General features: G+C 40.3%; 1 protein-coding gene across 1 annotated transcript in view; it reads left to right on the top strand.

The window, feature by feature from the left end:
* The window catches only part of PLEKHA8 (pleckstrin homology domain containing A8), a gene marked incomplete at both ends in the record, with an annotated part of 51,021 nt that overhangs the window by 18,722 nt on the left and 13,714 nt on the right, over positions 1-18,585 (top strand). Inside the window, 10 exon segments of the mRNA XM_080701587.1 lie at positions 370-530; positions 1,894-2,016; positions 3,991-4,149; positions 5,019-5,059; positions 6,623-6,780; positions 6,956-7,115; positions 7,742-7,827; positions 11,678-11,736; positions 12,609-12,739; positions 13,379-13,449. Coding sequence (XP_080557713.1) covers positions 370-530; positions 1,894-2,016; positions 3,991-4,149; positions 5,019-5,059; positions 6,623-6,780; positions 6,956-7,115; positions 7,742-7,827; positions 11,678-11,736; positions 12,609-12,739; positions 13,379-13,449 — 1,149 coding nt within the window.

Below are 18,585 nucleotides of genomic sequence, written 5' to 3'. Positions count from 1 at the left end.
TCTTTTGAGCCAAAACCTTGGTGAGCCCTTGTTGCCAGTTGCAAGGTTTTCCCTGTTGATAGCAGAGGTAGCTTCAAAGAGACAAATAAAAACAGAACTTTGTGTGGACTGGGAGAGACAGTGAAGGCTGGCCTCTCCTCCCTAGGAAGAAGCCCTTAATAACTGGCACCAATTGAGCTCGGGGCTGGGCCCAGTGGCACATGCCTATAATCCCAGGTAGGCAGGAGGATCTCAAGGCCAGCCTAGACAACCTAACAAGATCTTGTCTCAAGGAAGGGAGGGAGGGAAGGAAGGAGGGGACAGGTTGGGTGGGCGGAGGCCGCCCAAGCAGCACTCTTGGAGTTCTCTGACCTCCCTCCATCTTGCCAGTTCATTCTGTAGATAATACCCGCATGGACCTGATAATCCCTGGAGAACAGTATTTCTACCTGAAGGCCAGAAGTGCAGCTGAGAGACAGCGGTGGCTGGTGGCCCTGGGGTCCGCCAAGGCTTGCCTGACGGACAGTAGGACCCAGAAGGAGAAAGGCAAGTGTGAGTTGTCTTCTAGTCTGGGAGCCTTGGAGTCACCCACTGGCATCTTCGTGTTCCCTTATTGATATTTTCCCCTCTGACCATATAGCCAGCTTTTTGTATCATTTAAATGCTATGTGCTGGTAGAACTTAAGTCAGGATTCATATCTGACTCTTCTTAGTGGGAAGAAAGAGTGCAGGCTTCAGAGTCAGACACAGCTGGGTTTAAATGATGGCTTTGTAGTTTATTGCTGTGTAAGTTTGGCCTGGATCATTTAATCTCTCTGAGCCTCCATTTCCTTATCTTTTAAAAAGAGGTCATAGTACCTACCTTTAACCATGGGGATTCGTGATGGTATGCAATGGTAGTGCCCAGGTGGACACAGAGGTGACCTCTGTTGCAGGGTTGGTGGGCCAGGGAAGTCTTGGACCATGGTGTTTTCTGAAATAATAGCCTGCTCGCCCTGCTGCTCCCTGAGGTGGGTTATATACTTAATCGTGGGGTTGTTGCTACTTAATACTTATTAAGTTGGCATGGTTAGACCTCCTGAGAATCATGATACAACTTTCTAGGTGTAGTCACTGATGTCCCACCCTGCAGCCCTGTATGCACCACTGAAGAGATTAGCTGGGACGGGATGGAAAGAAGTACACCGGAAGTTGTGGTAGAAATGTGTAACTGTTCAAAAAGACCCGGCCGAATGACCTCTTCGTTGGTTGTTCTTACATGCTAAATCCAGAACACGTTCTGGAAGCTGTCAGCCTGGCTCAGAGCAGGTGCGAATGCGTAGGATTTTCATGAGAGGGCCAGAGGTGGTAGTGATTGTAGCTGAGCCCTCCGCACTAGGTGGCTGGGAGGCCCTGCTGATAAGGGCTGGGTGCTGTTCGTGTTGACAGGGAGCATGCTGAACCAGCCCTCAGCCACAGCAATGAGCAGGGTTCTTGTGGTAAGTGGACATTGAAGAGCACGTTCCGGGTCTGAGCAGAGCAGTGAAATCGCAGGTAGATTGCCCTGAGCCCGTCTGGCAGGGAAAACTGTGTGGCAGAACTGAGACCGCAGCTCAGAACCCTGACTCTCCCAGTTCTAACCCAAGTGGGTCAGGCAGTATTCTGTCACCTAAATGATCTCCAGTATAGCCTCCTTTTCCTATGCTGACCATTTAGTTTGTTGTCTAGAGAAATAATCTATTACCACTAATCTATGACTTCAGATGGCTGAAAAGATCCTCTTTCTGTGTTTCTTGCTTACCTACCACCTCTAACCTATACTATAAACTTCTGACTTTGGGCATAGGCTACATATTTACTTTTATACATTGTACTAACTAGAAAAGGTTGTTAATTTTTTTGATAACTACATTGCCATCATTTTGTTATTTAGAATTTGCTGAGAATACCGAAAACTTGAAAACCAAAATGTCAGAACTAAGACTCTACTGTGATCTCCTTGTTCAGCAAGTAGATAAAACAAAAGAAGTGACCACAACCGGTGTTTCTAATTCCGAGGTAAAATATTATTTAGTAATATTATTGACAAAATACATGAAAAATAGCACTGGATTATTTAGAAGTGATATGTAGTCTCACATAATCCCTATCTTGGTATTTACTATTTTAGAAAAAATGTAACAAAATTCAACATAGAAATGTATGCATATGGGAGCTTAAAGTTTTTTCTTCCTGAAATTTATTAAAGATTAATTAAAAAATTTCAAACTTTTAACTTTAGTCCTGAAATTCTAAAGTATGTTTCTTGATTACATCATTTTTAAAAATACATTCTTGCCGAGCGTGGTGGTGCACACTTGTAATCCCAGCATTCGGGAGGCCGAGACAGGAGGATCTGGGTTTGCAGACAGCCTCAGCTCCTTAGTGAGGACCTCTGCAACTCAGTGAGACCCTGTTTCAAAATAAAGAATAAAAAATAGGGCTGAGGGTGTAGCTTGGAGGCAGAATGCCCCTGGGTTTCATCCCTAGTACCACAAAACAAAACAAAAACCCACAAAACAAAACACACAAAAATTCTTGCCTGTCTTCCAGAAGCATTTCTGTAGGGGTGGCTACTAAGATGTCAGCATAGTGCCTGTCAGTAGTATTTGTCTGTCACCTCTGTCAGAAGTGACAGGACTTTTTCCTTCACCGTAAATGTTATGCTTTGGAATAGATGGAGACATAGCTTGATTTCTATCATCAACAAGGATTGAGATTTATAACACTTACCATTCTTATTTACTCAGCCTAAAACATACTAAAGGATCTGGCTTGTGTTAAGCTATGTAATAAGCTATTGAATGGCTCACACGAGCCAGCAAATGTCTCTGCTCTGCTCTCAAAGAAGTTATAATCTGACAAGCAATGGCTATAAATTATAAAGTGTAAATAATCTGCATTTATACTTTATGGTTTTAACTTCATTCTCTCAGGTAGTAGAATACCATGCTACTAGTAATATATGTGCTTCAAAGTCTTTCTAATAAAGGAGATTTAACTCACTTTTATTTCCTTCCTTGTGGCTTTCTTACTCATTCATTACATGTTGTGTAGACATTGGTAGAGGAGGAAGAAAGGGAGGACCAATAATCATTTCAGTCATGTTTTCACAAGAACTACAGTCTAAGAGAAATTGTCAACTCAGAACAGCTGTGTCCCCCCAGGAGCCATTTGGTAATGTCTGGAGATGTTTTTGTTTGTCACGATGGAGGGAGTACCACTGGCATCTAGAAGCAGGGGATGCAGTTTAGCATCTTAAATGGACAGGAAAGCTATATACCCTTGCATCTGCACATACGTGCCCCAATTAACCAGCCCACATGTCAGTGGGACTGCGTAGAGAAGCCCTGGTTCAGAAAGGAGGGGAAAAGTAAACAGAGCTAACAGCCTTTAATTCAAGAAAGAAAGTACTGTAGTAAGCGCTGTGGGAACTTGCTAATGAAAAGTGTGGTCCATGACCAACAGCACCACCTGGGAGCTTGTAGAAATACAAAGTTGAGGAGAATAGACCACTACGGTGTGGTCTCCTCACTGTGCAGTCAGTGTGACCTCAGGTCCTGAGCAACTTACCAACACCAAAATCCAGAAGAAATACATCCTAAACAAGTAAGCCAACTTGGAAGGAAAAAAAAGTGCATGTACAAAGGGCTTCCGGTTGCTGTGTTCAAACAGATGATGCATGTTTGACTGGAAGCTGCATGCAAGCTCTTGCCCAGCGTCTGGCACAGTTTTGTCTTATGTTAATGAACTGAAAGGAATTGTTGCCTTTAGCTGGAGTGGTGGGTGACTGTGAAGGGTCAGAATCAGAGCAGGGCCTGTGGATGGTAAATAGATCAATTGGGCTAGTTCAATTTTTTCAACCAACATATGTATTTGTCCAGCAAAATAGGTGGATATGTTATTATTTTGTAGATAAAGACCTCTAAGGACAACACTGTCGAGCTTTCTCTTTTTTGGCAAGACACAAGAGTCTTCTACTCTGTTTTGTAGGAGGGAATTGATGTGGGAACTCTGCTGAAATCAACCTGCAACACTTTTCTGAAGACCTTGGAAGAATGCATGCAGATTGCAAATGCAGCCTTCACCTCAGAGCTGCTCTGCCGTACTCCTCCAGGGTCTCCACAGCTGGCAGTGCTCAAGTCCAGCAAGGTAAAAGGCTGGCTCAGTTTGGCTGCAACAGGGTATAATGAAAAGTTTCTAAAGTGCAGCCTATGGTGACTGGTAAAGACGTTTGGAAAGGACCTTAAGTTCTCCTTATCTGTTCAGTTATTTGGGGCAGTTTGACCTTATTTGCCACCTTCGGCTGGCTCTCCAGTCAGCTGGCAGTATTTCTGTTCATGCTGTATGAATTGGACTATTTACCTAAGTGGCTCCCTCATTGTCTGTAGGTTAAAGCTAAAACTTACTAGTTTTTTCCCACATCACCAGCCTCTTTCCCTGACATTTCCTGACTTGAATGTATGAATTGCCTATCATTCCCCACCACTCCTCTATATTGTTTTCCAGTGCCAAGAACTCTTCCCCAGAATAGATCTTATTCATCCTTCATCCATCTTTTTCCCGAATCCCTAGCTTGGGCTGAGGGCTCCTTTCCTACACCCCTCTGTTAGCCCTGTTCTCTACTGAAGTTAGCCTAAGAGCAAGAGCCCCACAGAGCTTACCTTTAGACCTCTAGTGTGTGATGTAATATTTTGCCATAGTTTGCTATCTGTTAACAGTTAATGGGCATAACTGAGATTCAAAGAAAGCCAATAACCAGGACTTTGGCCCTGATAATTAGGTCTTTCAAAAGGTCACCTTCCTTTTTCTTAGAAATGTGTGTACCCCTATTTGGTTTAATAAGTTGGGCCAGTTGAAATCAGTGATTCCATTTCAGGAGACCTAAATGTGTTTCTTATGAATGAAGTAGTATGTGCTACTGTTATTGGCTTATATTTACCACTCTGGTATGTGATAAAGATTCTAAATAATCTTGGAAGTTCAACATGTAAACTTTCATTTCTTTGTTTCTTTTAAAGATGAAACATCCTATTGTGCCGATTCATAATTCATTAGAAAGGTACGGTAACATTTTTTTCCTCAAAACAAAAAATGCAGATATTGATAGTTCTTGTTTAAAAACAGAAATAATATTTTGATCAAATTGTGGTTTTCCTGGTGATTTGATACTATATTTCAACATAGCAGTCAAAATGTGGGAGTGTATACGGGCAAAACCTCAGAAGGGGGAAAAAATCTACAAAGATGTTCCTGGTGGAAATATTTAGAAAATTAGAAAACTAGACAACCAAATTGGGAAAAATACCTGACTTGAGGGGAGTCTGAGCACTGCAGACCTTCCACACGAGTGGGGAAGGGTTGATATTTGCCCTAGGACACAGATCTCATCCATCCCATCCAGAAAAATCTCAAGTAGCTTTATAGATTGAAAAAATTAGCTCAATATCAAAGTCCAAACTCTATTACTCTGAAAGCTCCTTCAATGGAAAAAAAATACATGCTAAGTTGAGGATGTACTCAGTGGTAGAATACTTGCCTAGCATGTTTGAGGCCCTGGGTTTATCCCAGCATTGCAAAATTTATTTTAAAAGTACACATTTAAATAGGCACTGGGTCTTTAGACTTTAAGCTGTATAGACATTCCTATGTATTGACATACTCTAGATACTTGTCCTTTCAATTACAGTACATCCCTTTATATACTATTATTTGCTTCTTTATTAGAAGGGTTATTCCCAGTTTGGTTGTCTAGTTTTCTTATTTTCTAAATATTTCCACTAGAAACATGTTTGTAGATTTTTTTCCCCCTTCTGAGGTTTTGCCTGTATATACGCCCACATTTTGATTGCTACATTGAAATACAGTATTTTTTAATTAGAAAATAGCAAATGCTTTTCCTCGGGTCACCACTTGGATCCTTCCTCCCTATATTTATTATCAGAAAAATATTTTTGTTCTAATTTGACCAGATATAATCACCTATATTTAGATACTATAATCGTACCTTTAAAAAAGAGAATCTACTATTTCACTTGCATGTTGAATAGCTTTTTCTGTTACACTAAAGTGTGACAGGTCCCTAAAGATGTGTTTTGGGCCTCCCTGTTACTTATTTTTCTCTCAGCTATGTGTTGTAGGGCTATTCTCTGCTGACCACAGCATGTGGCTTCTAGACAGTTCACTGCTAAGCCAACACATGCAAGTGGCTAGTGGTGTTGAGAAAAAGCTTCCCAGGGAGGAGTTAGTTGAGGAAAGTTAAACAAACAAAATAAAAGTGTTCAGTGCCACACCGGCAGAAAGCTGATTGTAAACCAAAGAGCTGTCAGTGACTACTTCCTATTGCTAGTAGGGAACAGGACAATGGGTCACCTGGGGGTTTGGAAAAGCCATTAACAGATCCTTGATTTCCAAACTTGAGATAGGCCTGCTCTAAGCACAGGCCTTGATCTTTGTGGGAGGCTGAGAGTTGCCTTGTGTTAGCAGTTTGTTTGTTTTTTTAATTAATGTTAAAAGGATTTGGTGATTGTGAATTCTTTCTTCATCTCTCAGAATAACATCTATCTGGGCAACCTACACCCAAATCACTGGACTTTCTGGGTTTTTCTTTTAAAAAAAAATTTAGGCAAATGGAGTTGAGCAATTGTGAAAATGGATCTTTAAATATGGAAATAAATGGTGATGAAGAAATCCTAATGAAAAACAAGAGCTCCTTGTATTTGAAATCTGCAGAGATAGACTGCAGCATATCAAGTGAAGAAAATACAGAAGATAATATAACAGGTAAAAGCAAATAAGATACAACTCTATTGCTCTTTAAGCCCAATTTTGTTTGTACCATATTTTACAAATTTTTATTTCTGTATATTTTGTTTTAGAAGTTTTCAGCAATGACTACATATTAATTTTTATAATACACATGGTATAAAAGGTTAGTGATAGATAATCTGCTTTGCAATCCAAGGAGAAATAATGAAGGAAGATGGAGAGGAAAACCTGGGAAATCATGACAGCGACATGGCACAGCCTGGCTCAGACTCCCCCAGCTGCTCTCCAGAGACCCTCTGGGATGAAGGCAAAGAAGCCATCCCAACTTTCTTTAGTACCATGAACACCAGGTATTGTAGACCTTCCCTCAGAAGTCACTGGCAGTTGAGTTTAATTAGTATTAGTGGTCCTTTCAGGTGATGGTGTGTTCTAAAAGAATACAACAAAATGTAAAAGTAAGAATAGTTGAGGAACAGACCTTCAAAACTATTGGAACTATGAAAAATATGAGAATATGACATACCAGGTATCTGTTCTACCATTTTTATTTATCTTTTCTCAGTAGTGAACGAGAGCCAGGTGTGGTGGCACATGCTTGTGATCCCAGGACTTGGGAGCTAAGATAGGACGATGGAAGGTTCAGAACTGCCTCAGCAACTTAGCGAGACCCTGTTTCAAAAATAAATTTAAAAAGGGCTGGGAGATGTAGCTTGGAAATAGAATGTCCCTGGGTTGAATCCCCAGTACAAAAAGCTCATACTCTACAAATAAATTTTAGCCTGCTTTGGTGGGTTATCTATGGAAAATTATCTTAATGGACTTCATAATTAAACATCAGCCATTGGGGTGTACCTATGAAGTGAGGCTGAATGGTTTGCTCTGAAGAGGAGCAGCTGTTTGTGTGAATGCCTCTGACTGCGGAGAGTGCTGATACTGGATTTCAATCTTTCCTCCTCCATGTCACCAAATTGTTTAGCTTTAGCGACATTGAACTTCTGGAAGACAGTGGTATTCCCACGGAAGCGTTCTTGGCATCATGTTATGCTGTGGTTCCAGTATTAGGTAAGACTGCTGCCTTTGCCTTACGTCATTAGCTTCTAGAATTGTCTGCAGGTGTATTGCAGGAGCGTTAGCCTGTACTGGGTAGACAATGAGACGTCCCCTCCTTAGCCACCTCCCAGCCTCAGACAGTTGGAAAGGAATGGCCTTCAACACTGGCATTTAACTATGACTAAGTAGTGACTTCAGAATCGTGTAATGAGAAAAAGGGATTCTTTCCCTAGAAAACATACAAAAAAAGTAAAAGTAAAAGTAGTTGAGGAATAGGCCTTCAAAACTATTGGTACTATGAAAAAATATTTTACCAGTTAAAACATTTTTCCTCTGGGCATGGTGGTGCATGCTTGAAAACCCAGTACTTGGGAGACTGAGACAGGAGGATCACAGGTTTGAGGACAGCCTCAGCAAGTAGTGAGACTCATCAACCTAGTGAAACCCTGTTTAAAAAATAAAATAGAGCTGGGTTTGTAGCTTGGAGGTAGAATGTTCCTGGGCTCAATCCCTAGTATCCAAAAACAAAAACAAGCAAACATTTTTCAAAGCTTAAATTATATACGCACATATATGTATGTGTGTGTGTGTGTGTGTGTGTGTGTGTGTGTGTGTGTGTGTGTATTTTTTTTTTTTGGTGGTACTGGGGTTCCTGGAAACCCTTCGGCCTCGGGTTACACTCCCAGACCTATTTTTTATACTTTTTTTTATTTGGAAACAGGGTCTTGTAAGCCAGCGAGGCTGGTTTCGAACCTGCGCGATCCTCCTGTCTCTGCCTCCCAAGTACGGGGATTACAAGCGTGCGCCACCACGCCCAGCTATATATTCCAAATTTACTTAATATAAAAGCAGTAATACCTGGGATTGTGAGTATGTTGAAATTTTCTGTGTGACTCATAGCATAACTGCTTTTTTCCTCCTTTTTTCTTTTTCTTGAGGTATAATTTACTTGGTACTTAAGTGCTATGTCAGTCCTGGGAACTGAGCCCAGAGGCGCTCTATCCCTGAGCCTTTTGCTTTTATTTTGAGCCAGGTCTCACCAGGTTGCCCGGGCTGGCCTTGGACTTTTGTCCTCATGCCTCAGCATCCCACGTTTCTGGCATCACAGGCGAATGCCACTTGCCTGCTGTCAGTCACTTCTGATAAGTGTACCTACTTTATAATCCACATTCCTGCCAAAATATGTAACATTTTCATGGCCCTAAAAAGTTCCCTGTGCCATTGGTCCTCGATTCGTTACTCAGCCTTAGGCAGGCATTTTACTGACTGTCGCCATAGGTGAGTTTTACTAACCTAGTTACCAGCTCTAGGATTTCAAAAGCCTAATGTGAATCGAATCCTTGTCTCCTCCTTCATCTGGCTTTCCTGCTCAGTTGTTCTTGAGATTCATCTCTGTTGCATCAGTAGTTCATTCCTTCTCATTGTTTAGTAGGATTTCGTTAAATGAATGTTCCACAGTTTCCTTATTCATTCTCTTAATGATGGACTTTTGCGTAGTTTCCATTATAAATGAAGCTGCTTTTAACATTTTTGTGTCTGTGTGTGTGTGTGTGTGTGTGTGTGTGTGTGTGTAATATATATCAATTTTTTTTGCTGGTGGCACTGGGGGTGTAACTCAGGGCTTTTCTACCTCTGGGCTACACTCCCAGACCTATTTTATACTTTATTTGGAAACAGGGTCTCATTAAGTTGCTGAGAGCCTCACCAAGTAGCTGAAGCTGGCTTCAAACCTGTGCGATCCTCCTGTCTCAGCCTCCCAAGTGCTGAGATTACAAGCGTGCGCCACCATGTCCAGCTTTTTTCATTCCTTTTGAGTAAATACATAGACATAGATACGTGTAAATGCATACACATAGACTGTTTTTGTTTGCTGAGAGTTGTTTTATAATCATGAATGAGTTGAGCTTATAAAATGCTTTTTTGCAGTTATTGTAATTATTGTGTATTTTTCTATAATGTAGTGAATTGCCTTGTTTGGACTCATTTAATTCTGTCTTGCTATTTGCTGCTACCATCTTGCTATGTGTTTTCAATTTTCCTGTCTGCTCTTTGTTTCTTTTTTATTCCTTTCCTAACTTTAAGTCAATGAATTAGTTATTCTTAGTATACTATTTTATTTTCTCTTTTGGCCTTTTTAGCTATCAGTCTTTGGGCCTCGCTTTCTTTTAGATCAATCAAGTGTTTTTTTTTTTTTTTTTACAACTCTATTTGTTTTTTTTTTTTGGGGGGGTTGGGGTTTTTTTTTGTTTTTTGGTTTTTTTTTTGGTGGTACTGGGGTTCCTGGAAGCCCTTCTACCTCCGGGCTACATTCCCAGACCTATTTTATACTTTTTTATTTGGAAACAGGGTCTCCTAAGCCAGCACAGCTGGCTTCGAACCTGTGCGATCCTCCTGTCTCTGCCTCCCAAGCACGAGGATTACAAGTGTGCGCCACCACGCCCGGCTGAACTGTATTATCTTTTCTAGCTTTTATTAGTAAAAGTTATATTTAGTAAATTTAATTGAAACTAGTAAATTATATTAGCAAAATTAATTTAAAATTCTTCTAATAGAAGCATTCAAACCACAAGTGTAATTTTTCTAGAAGGTACATTAAAATAGTAAAGCAAAAGTTATTAATAATATTTTTATTATAGTATATCTAAAATACCATTTCAACATGTAATTAATATAAAATAAACATTAGTGAGCTATTTTATATTGTTTTGTTGGCACTAAGTCTTTAAAATCTTGTATATATTTTATACTTAAAGAACATTTCAGTATGGATTAGGCACTTTCAAGTGCTAAATATTCACATATCAAGCTGCGCATGATTGCACGTGCCTGTAATTCCAGAATTTGGGAGGCTGACACAGGAGGGTAACATGTTTGAGGACAGCCTCAGCAAGTAGTAAGACCCTCATCAGCCTAGAGACCCTGTTTCAAAATAAAAATAAGAGCCGGATATGGTGGCACACGCTTGTAATTCTAGTACTTGGGAGGCTGAAACAGAAGGATTGCAGGTTCAAGGTCAGTCTCAGCAAGTAGTAGGACTCTTATCAGCCTTGTCAAAATAAAAATAAAACAGTGCTAGGGGTATAGCTCAGAGGTAGAATATCCCTGGGTTCAGTCCTCTGTACTACAATAAATAAATAGTATTTACATATCCAGTAAGTACCATATTGGGCAGAACAGCACTAAGGATTCCATCTATGTATGCTGAATTTGCAAGATCCTCTCACCTGCCTCGTAGGTCTTCATTATAGTTATTCACTTCAGACTAGTAAAATGGAAAAAGGTAGTAACAGTGTCAGGTTCTAGAAAATGATTTACAGGCAAAAATTAAAGTTGTAAATCTTCTAAATTTATTATTACCATAAAATGCTTCCCATTAAAATTTTTTTTAAATATTAAAAATTTCCCATTTGATAAAAATTGCTCTTTTTTTTTTTTTTGTAGTACCCAGGGCCTTTCTACCTCCGGGCTATACTCCCAGACCCATTTATCTTTTATTAGAAACAGGGTCTCACTAAGTTTCTGAGAGCCTCACTAAGTAGCTGAGGCTGGCTTCAAACCTGCATGATCCTCCTGTCTCAGCCTCCCAAGCGCAGGGATTACAAGCGTGCGCCACCATGCCCGGCTTATGCTTTTTAAAAAATGTTTTTGAAGCCAGGCGTGGTGGCGCATACTTTTAATCCCCACGCTTGGGAGGCGGAGACAGGACGATCGTGCAGGTTTGAAGCCAGCCGTGCTGGCATAAGAGACCCTGTTTCAAATGTAAAAATAGGTCTGGGAGTGTAGCCCAGAGGTAGAAGGGCTTCCAGGAACCCCAGTACCACCAAAAAAAAAAAAAAAAAATGTTTTTGATGCTTTCTTCCAGACAAACTTGGCCCTACAGTATTTGCTCCTGTTAAAATGGATCTTGTTGGAAATATTAAGGTGAGTGTACTGGCTTGTCTCTGAGGAAAGCTGTAAATAAAATTTAAAAATCCATTTTAATACTTTGTGTTTGATACGAATAAATCAAAAAGTAAAAAAGTAGTATAGTTCTTTGACAGAGCCAGTATCTTTCTTCTCCAATTGTGAATGCTCAGGAAGAGAATGACTAAGGAAGCTTTTGGGGCATGGAATTTTTTTTTTTTTTTTTTTTTTTTTTTTTTTTTTTTGCCCAGAGCATAAATCACTAGAGGTAGTCTTTAAACAATGACAAGTTTCATTTCTCCAAAAAGTTTATTAGTGAAAATAGCCCTTAGTGGTCTGGGATTCAAAAGGCTCATCTTTCGGTACAGCTGTGGGACCATTGTAACTCACTGATTTTTTTCTTAGCATCATGTATAAAATGAGAATTTTATACATTATTTCCAGCTTTTAACACTTGGGTCCCTTTTACAGTGTAGATTGAACAAACATTACATTCTTGAGACTATAGTACCCAGTAAAAATCTGATTTTCATCGCTAGATACTATGCTTTGAGGAAACAGTGTTAAGAAATTTCAGTAGACATACTTTTCTATGAATTCAGAGAAAGTAGTTGCTTGGAATCTCATTCAAACGATTGTTTAGTTTTATACTCAAGATGAAAAGTGTCTGCCAAATGCAGCCGTAAAAGAGATTCTGAGGCTGGAAAAAATACTTCAGAAACAACATTTTAAATCTCTGGGACTGACTAATTTCAGCTTCATCCTTATAGAATTCTCAAACAAGAGGTTAACAGAAGCTCCTCTTTTACTTGCAAAATTTATAAGTCTCCATACTACAGTGATTTGCTTGGTAACTTTAAACTTTTCCCCTTATATTACTTATATTACAGAAAGTAAATCAGAAGTATATAACCAACAAGGAAGAGTTTACTACCCTCCAGAAGATAGTGCTGCATGAGGTAGAGGCGGATGTAGCCCAGGTCAGGAACTCCGCCACCGAAGCCCTCCTGTGGCTGAAGAGGTGAGGCAGGTGGGCTGGGGCGGCTGGGGCTGCTGAAGTGCTACAAGTGTAAGCAGATAAAAGTTGTGCAGAGGAGACTGTTCTGAATGAGGGCCGTGGCCAGCCTTTTCTAGAAGGCCTGTTGGATAGAGCATCAGCTTTTTATTTTCCATCCCTCTTGATGATGATGAGATATTGTGGTCTTAATAATATGTAGTAATATATCATCAATACACATTATATTTATATATAACATTATATATTAATCTATTAACACTACCAACTTCAGTGGCATCAGAACCTCTGGATGGCTTGTTAAAAAAACACTGGACTCAGAACCAGTTTCTAGTCCCAGAGTCTGAGGTAGGGCCCCAGAATCTGCACTTCTAAGAAATTTCCAAGCGATGCTAAACCATCAGTCCTGGGGCCACATTTGGAAAAGCACCGCTTGAGGTTTAGTGCATGGGGTGAGAGAAGAGTCCAGAGCGTCCTAAGGGAAATGACAGGGAAGCAGCTCAGAGAGTGCCACCATATGATTTGGCCTGTTTATTGCTGCGCCCAAGATATCACTGAAATAAAAGCTGGTGTATGTCATTTCTTTATACTCAGTCAGTATAAGCGAACTTTGAAAATAATATTTCTTCCTCTTTTTGGTTTTAGAGGTCTCAAATTCTTAAAGGGATTTTTGACAGAAGTAAAAAATGGTGAAAAGGATATCCAGACAGCCTTGAGTAAGTAGTGTTTATATTTTTACAGATCAGATGAGAGTGTGGAACGGGGACCCCTGGAGAAGGAGACACATGTTGTAGGGAAAATTTGTGCTTTAAGATTTGATTTCATTTATTTTGTATTTCATTATTGTGAGTTGTTTGCTTCCTTTATACTTTGTTTTAAAAGAAACCATGAGACAGTAACCTGGTAATCTGTTTATTAAGTGTATTAAAAATTAGTGTATCTCAAAGAAGCTCTTAATTTTAAAAGGAAGACCTAATATTAGAAAGGGGATAGTTTTCCTCAATTAATCTTCAAATACAGTACAGCCCTCAAAAGTCAGTATCCAAGGAGAAGTTAATTTTGGAGACTATAAAAGGAGGTGGGGGTCGGAATCTTGGGAACTTATTCTGCAGTGGGATTAAGGGCTGGTTATTGTCCTGTACTCCGACAGTGGGCTACGAGTCTCATTTTGTAGCAGTAGAGCCAAGACTAGAAAGAAAAACGCTAGGTCAAAGAAGAGCTTCCTATATTTCCAGAATCTTAATATAGTGATTGCAATACTGTAGATATTTAATAAACACTGAACAGGTGGATGGGTGGATGAATGCATCTATCAGACCAGTTCAGAAAAATATTTAACATTTGGAAGCATCCTCTCAGTGCTCCGAGGGAAGCAGCTGAGCTCTTTGCTTTGGCTTGCAGGAAATTCTTTTAGCGTAGGCCTTGAAGCATGTGTGGGGGGGAACTGAGATCATTTTGAAGCTTTTTATTAATGTAATATAGAGATGCACACAGCAAGCGCTAAGTGCTCATGATTATAAACAGCAAAATGCACTCATTAGATGTTTCTGGTGTGACAGAGGACTCTGGCATTTCTCACCTTCACAGGCACGTTCCACCTCCTGTCTTGGTACTCTGTCTGGGCTGTGGAGGGATTCTGCCCCCATATGGCTTCCACGGGCTGTGGCGTCTAGAAGTTGCCGATATGTTATAACACAATCAGCATTGACACCTACTTACACCCCGCCTCTTTCTCTCCCCCTCTTTCTTTCTGGGAATTAAACCAGGGACATTCTACCTCCAAGCTACCCTCCCCCATCCCAATTTTATATTTTGTTCTGAAACAGGGCCCAGCTAGGCTGCTGAGCATCTTGCTACTTGCCGAGGTTGTCCTTGAACCTGCAACCCTCCTGTCTCAGCCTCCCAAATACTGAAATTACAGGCATGTGCCACCACACCCAGCTCAGTGCGGACATTCTATAAAACCTGGTAAAGAACTTACACAATGTAGTCCTCACATCAATCCAGTTTTACAGAACATCAAACCAAAATTATGAAAGATTAAAGTAGCCGCCCCAGGCCCCAGAAGGGTCTGGAGCAAGGCCCCTTTAGGGGACTTGCCTCAGGGGTCCTCCTTTCTCCCACATCCCAGGGCCACCTGCATGTTTAGAGTTCCCCACATTTCTTATATTTTCAGAATGGCTTCCTAAGTAATCTTTCCTACATGTTCTGATTTTAAGTACTAAACGTATATTCATCATATCTACACATGCCCCCTAGCCAGTGTCTGTACAACCTTGTGATATATGGAGTGATTAGAATCCTGGACTGGCCCTCTGGGTTCTAGCCCTTATTAGTGGGATGCTCATAGGCAGTCACTTAACCTGTCTGTGCCTCCATTTCTTTATTTATAAAATGGGAATGATGACACCTTTTCCCTATAAGACTGTTGTAAAGATTTAGGTTCTTGCATGTGAAAAGAATTGAAGCCGGTTGGACTCACTGTAAGCATTCAGTAGGACATAACAAGTATCCTATTCCTGCTTAAACTTGTCGTCAGCATCTCACCTATAAAGTTGATAACCACCAGGAAACAGAACTTGTCTGTTCCAAGTCAGAAATAGAGTTCATTTTAAAGCTCAGGTGCCAAACCAGAAACGCCTCTTTAAACTGACTTGTTAGCATGGCGGCTTTGTATTGGAAGAGTGCTTCCTCCTGTAGACAACGCAGAGTCTGGTTGCACGCCGTGTCTGATGCTGCTCCTGCCTTAGCGGGGCTGCCACGGAAGAGCGGGGTCCTGCTGACCCACTCAGCTGTGCTGCAGCTGGGGCGAGATCCATCCCAGCTGCTCAGAGGACACTGACCAGTGGGGAAGGGGCTTTGCCCAGAGGGGGAAAGGAAACTAGGAATGTACCCTCTGCCCAGCCCCCACAATCTGCAACTGTTTCCTTAGCTGGTACCTTTACTTGGTTTGGAGACCCAATCCAGGAGATGCTGGCTGTGGAGACAGGGAACTCTGAAGGGAAAATGCTATTTTGTGACTGAAATAATCAGACTATTTCAGCTCCTCCCTCCCTCTCTCCTCCTTCAGCACTGTTTTCAGTGGAAATGAAGAGAGGGCTGCAGATTTGACATTTTCATCCTGGTATTCAGGCTCATTTCAAGGAAGGTTTTCTTGATTAAAACCCTATCTTTGAGCCGGGTGTGGTGGTGCACGCTCTAATCTCTGCTTTTGGGAGGCTGAGACAGGAGGATCGTGGTTCGTGGACAGCCTCAGCTACTTAGTGAGGCCCTCTGCAACTCAGTGAGACCCGGAGGTGGAATACCCCTGGGTCCCGTCCCCAGTATCGAAAAAAAAAAAAATCTTCATAGTAACCCCTAATTTTCTGCCACTCCTCGGTTTGAAGAGACAGAGGGCCCAAACCAGCCACCCTCCCTCCCCTGCAGACAGAGGCACAAGCCCTGCGCACAGCCATGGTTTTAGGAGAGCTGTTGACACAGCAGCTCTCACACCTCACAGGCTCTGGACACACATTTCTTCTGGGACAGTGACTTTTCTCATTTTAAAGACATAGCCTTTACAACTGGGACCTAATATTTTGTTTAAAATGAAGGAGAGTAGAAATGTAAGAGAAGATGTATATAATTTGTATACCATGTATAGGCAAATTAGCTTTTTTTTTTTTTAACAGTACTGGGGATGGAACCCCAGGGGCGTTGTACCTTCGCACTACACCCCCAGCCCTATTTTTTAGTCTTTTTGTTTTTGAAACAGGGTCTCACTGAGTTATGAAGGGCCTTGCTAAGTAGCTGAGACTGTCCATGAACCACGATCCTCCAGTCTCAGCCTCCCGAATGCTGGCATTACAAGCGTGTACCACCACGGCCTGCTTGCTTCAGCAGTACATATACTAAAATTGGAACAATGCGGAGAAGATAATCATGGCCCCTGTACAAATTAACTTTTTAAAATTCTTTTTTTTTTTATTGGTGCACTGTATTCATACATCATAGTGGGATACATACTTTTGTAGACATACATGCACACATCGCCCAGTCAGCCCCCACCCGATCCCCACCCCGTTCCCTCCCCATCCCTCCTTCCCATGCTTGGCTTAGTGGTTGACATCTAGTATTATAGCAATTTATCCAAACTTAAAAATGATAATCTCACATAACAGTTTCATTTGTCTGATACCAAGCTTTTGATGACTTAAAGATAACATTTCAATATTTCTTTTTGCTTTCTTTCTTACCAGAGAATATTTTTTTTTATTTTTTTAGGTGAAACTATCATATATTTATATATTTATTTTTCAGAAAAAAATCTATCCTAATATGGAATATGGACTCTAGGTACCCAAAACGATCTTGAAAAAGAACAAAGCTAGAAGATATATATTTTCTGATTTCAAACCATATAAAGCTACAATAATTGAAACAGTGTAGTACTATTCTAAAGGCAGATATATAAACCATTGGAGTTAAATAAAAGCCTAGAGCTAAATTCTTCCCTATATTGTCAAGTTATTTTTGACAAGGTTTCCACGAACATTTGGTGGTGGAAATAATAATCTTTTAACTAAATGTTGTTGAAAAATAATAATTACATGGAAAAGAATAAAGTTGGACCCTTACCTAATCCCATATACAAATATTAACTCAAAATAGATAAAAGACCTAAATATAAATCTTAAGACTATAAACTTTTAGAAGAAAATCTGGGTCATAAAACCTCACAACATTGAAATTGGTAGTGATTTCTTGGTTATGATTTCAATGGCACAGGCAACAGAAGAGTATACAAACTCCCTAAAAAATAAAAAAAAATATTGTATATCCAAAGACAATGTAAACAGAGTTAACAGTTGCTAATAGAATGGGATAAAATATTTCCAAATGCTATATCTGAAGGTATATTAATATTCCAACTAGAAATCCTAAAAATTAACAACAATAAAGGCAAACAATACCCTTTAAAGATAGGTAACAGACTAACATAAATAATGAATCTCCACAGATAACCAATCTTAATTGTCTGTTGGATGGAAAATCTTGTTTCTCTGGTTCTGGTGTGTGTTACCTATTTCTTCTTTGTAGTTAATCTCTTTGAGTATTTTCTTTAGTGCTGGTTTTGAAGACATAAATTCCTTCAGTTTCTGTTTGTCATGGAAGCTTCTTATTTCTCCATCTAATTTGATAGAAAGTTTTGCTGGGTAGGAAATTTTTGGCTGGAAGTTGTTTTCTTTCAGAATTGGGAATATGTTACTCCAAGCCCTTCTGGCTCTCATAACTTGGTTTGGGAAGTCTGGAGTGATTCTAATTGGTTTGCCTCTGAATGTCACTTGGCCCTTTGCTTTTGTTGCCTTTAAGATTCTCTGCTTGGCTTCCACATTGGTCATTTTGACAATTATGTGGCATGGGGATCCTCTTCTCCGATCCTGTCTAAAGGGAGTTCTATAAGCTTCCTGGACCTGCGTATCGACCTCTTGCTCTATGTCTGGAAAATTTTCTGCTATTACTTCCTTGAAGAGATTGTTGATCCCTTTGGTTTCACTTTCTTTTCCCTCCTCTATTCCAGTTATTCTTAGGTTAGCTCTCTTAAAATGGGCCCATATTTCTTCAATGTCAGATTCCTGCTGTTGGATATTTTTTTCTAGATTAGAAACTATGCATTCATTTTTGGAATGATCATCTTCTAAGAGCGAGATTCTGTTCCCCATGTGGTCTAATCGGTTGTTTGTGCTTTGAATTGAGGCCTTTACTTCATTAATTGCATCCTTTATCTCTTTTTGGCTCTCTCTGAGTTCTTTTCAAAGCACCTCTATTATTTCTACAGTTATTTTCCTGATTTGATCTTCTAGAAATCTCTG

This window comes from Muscardinus avellanarius (genome assembly GCF_963383645.1).
Source record: "Muscardinus avellanarius genome assembly, chromosome: 9".
Taxonomy (NCBI): Eukaryota; Metazoa; Chordata; class Mammalia; order Rodentia; family Gliridae; genus Muscardinus; species Muscardinus avellanarius.
The sequence above is the reverse complement of the archived record's forward strand: the minus strand, read 5'-3'. Positions and strand labels throughout refer to the sequence as shown.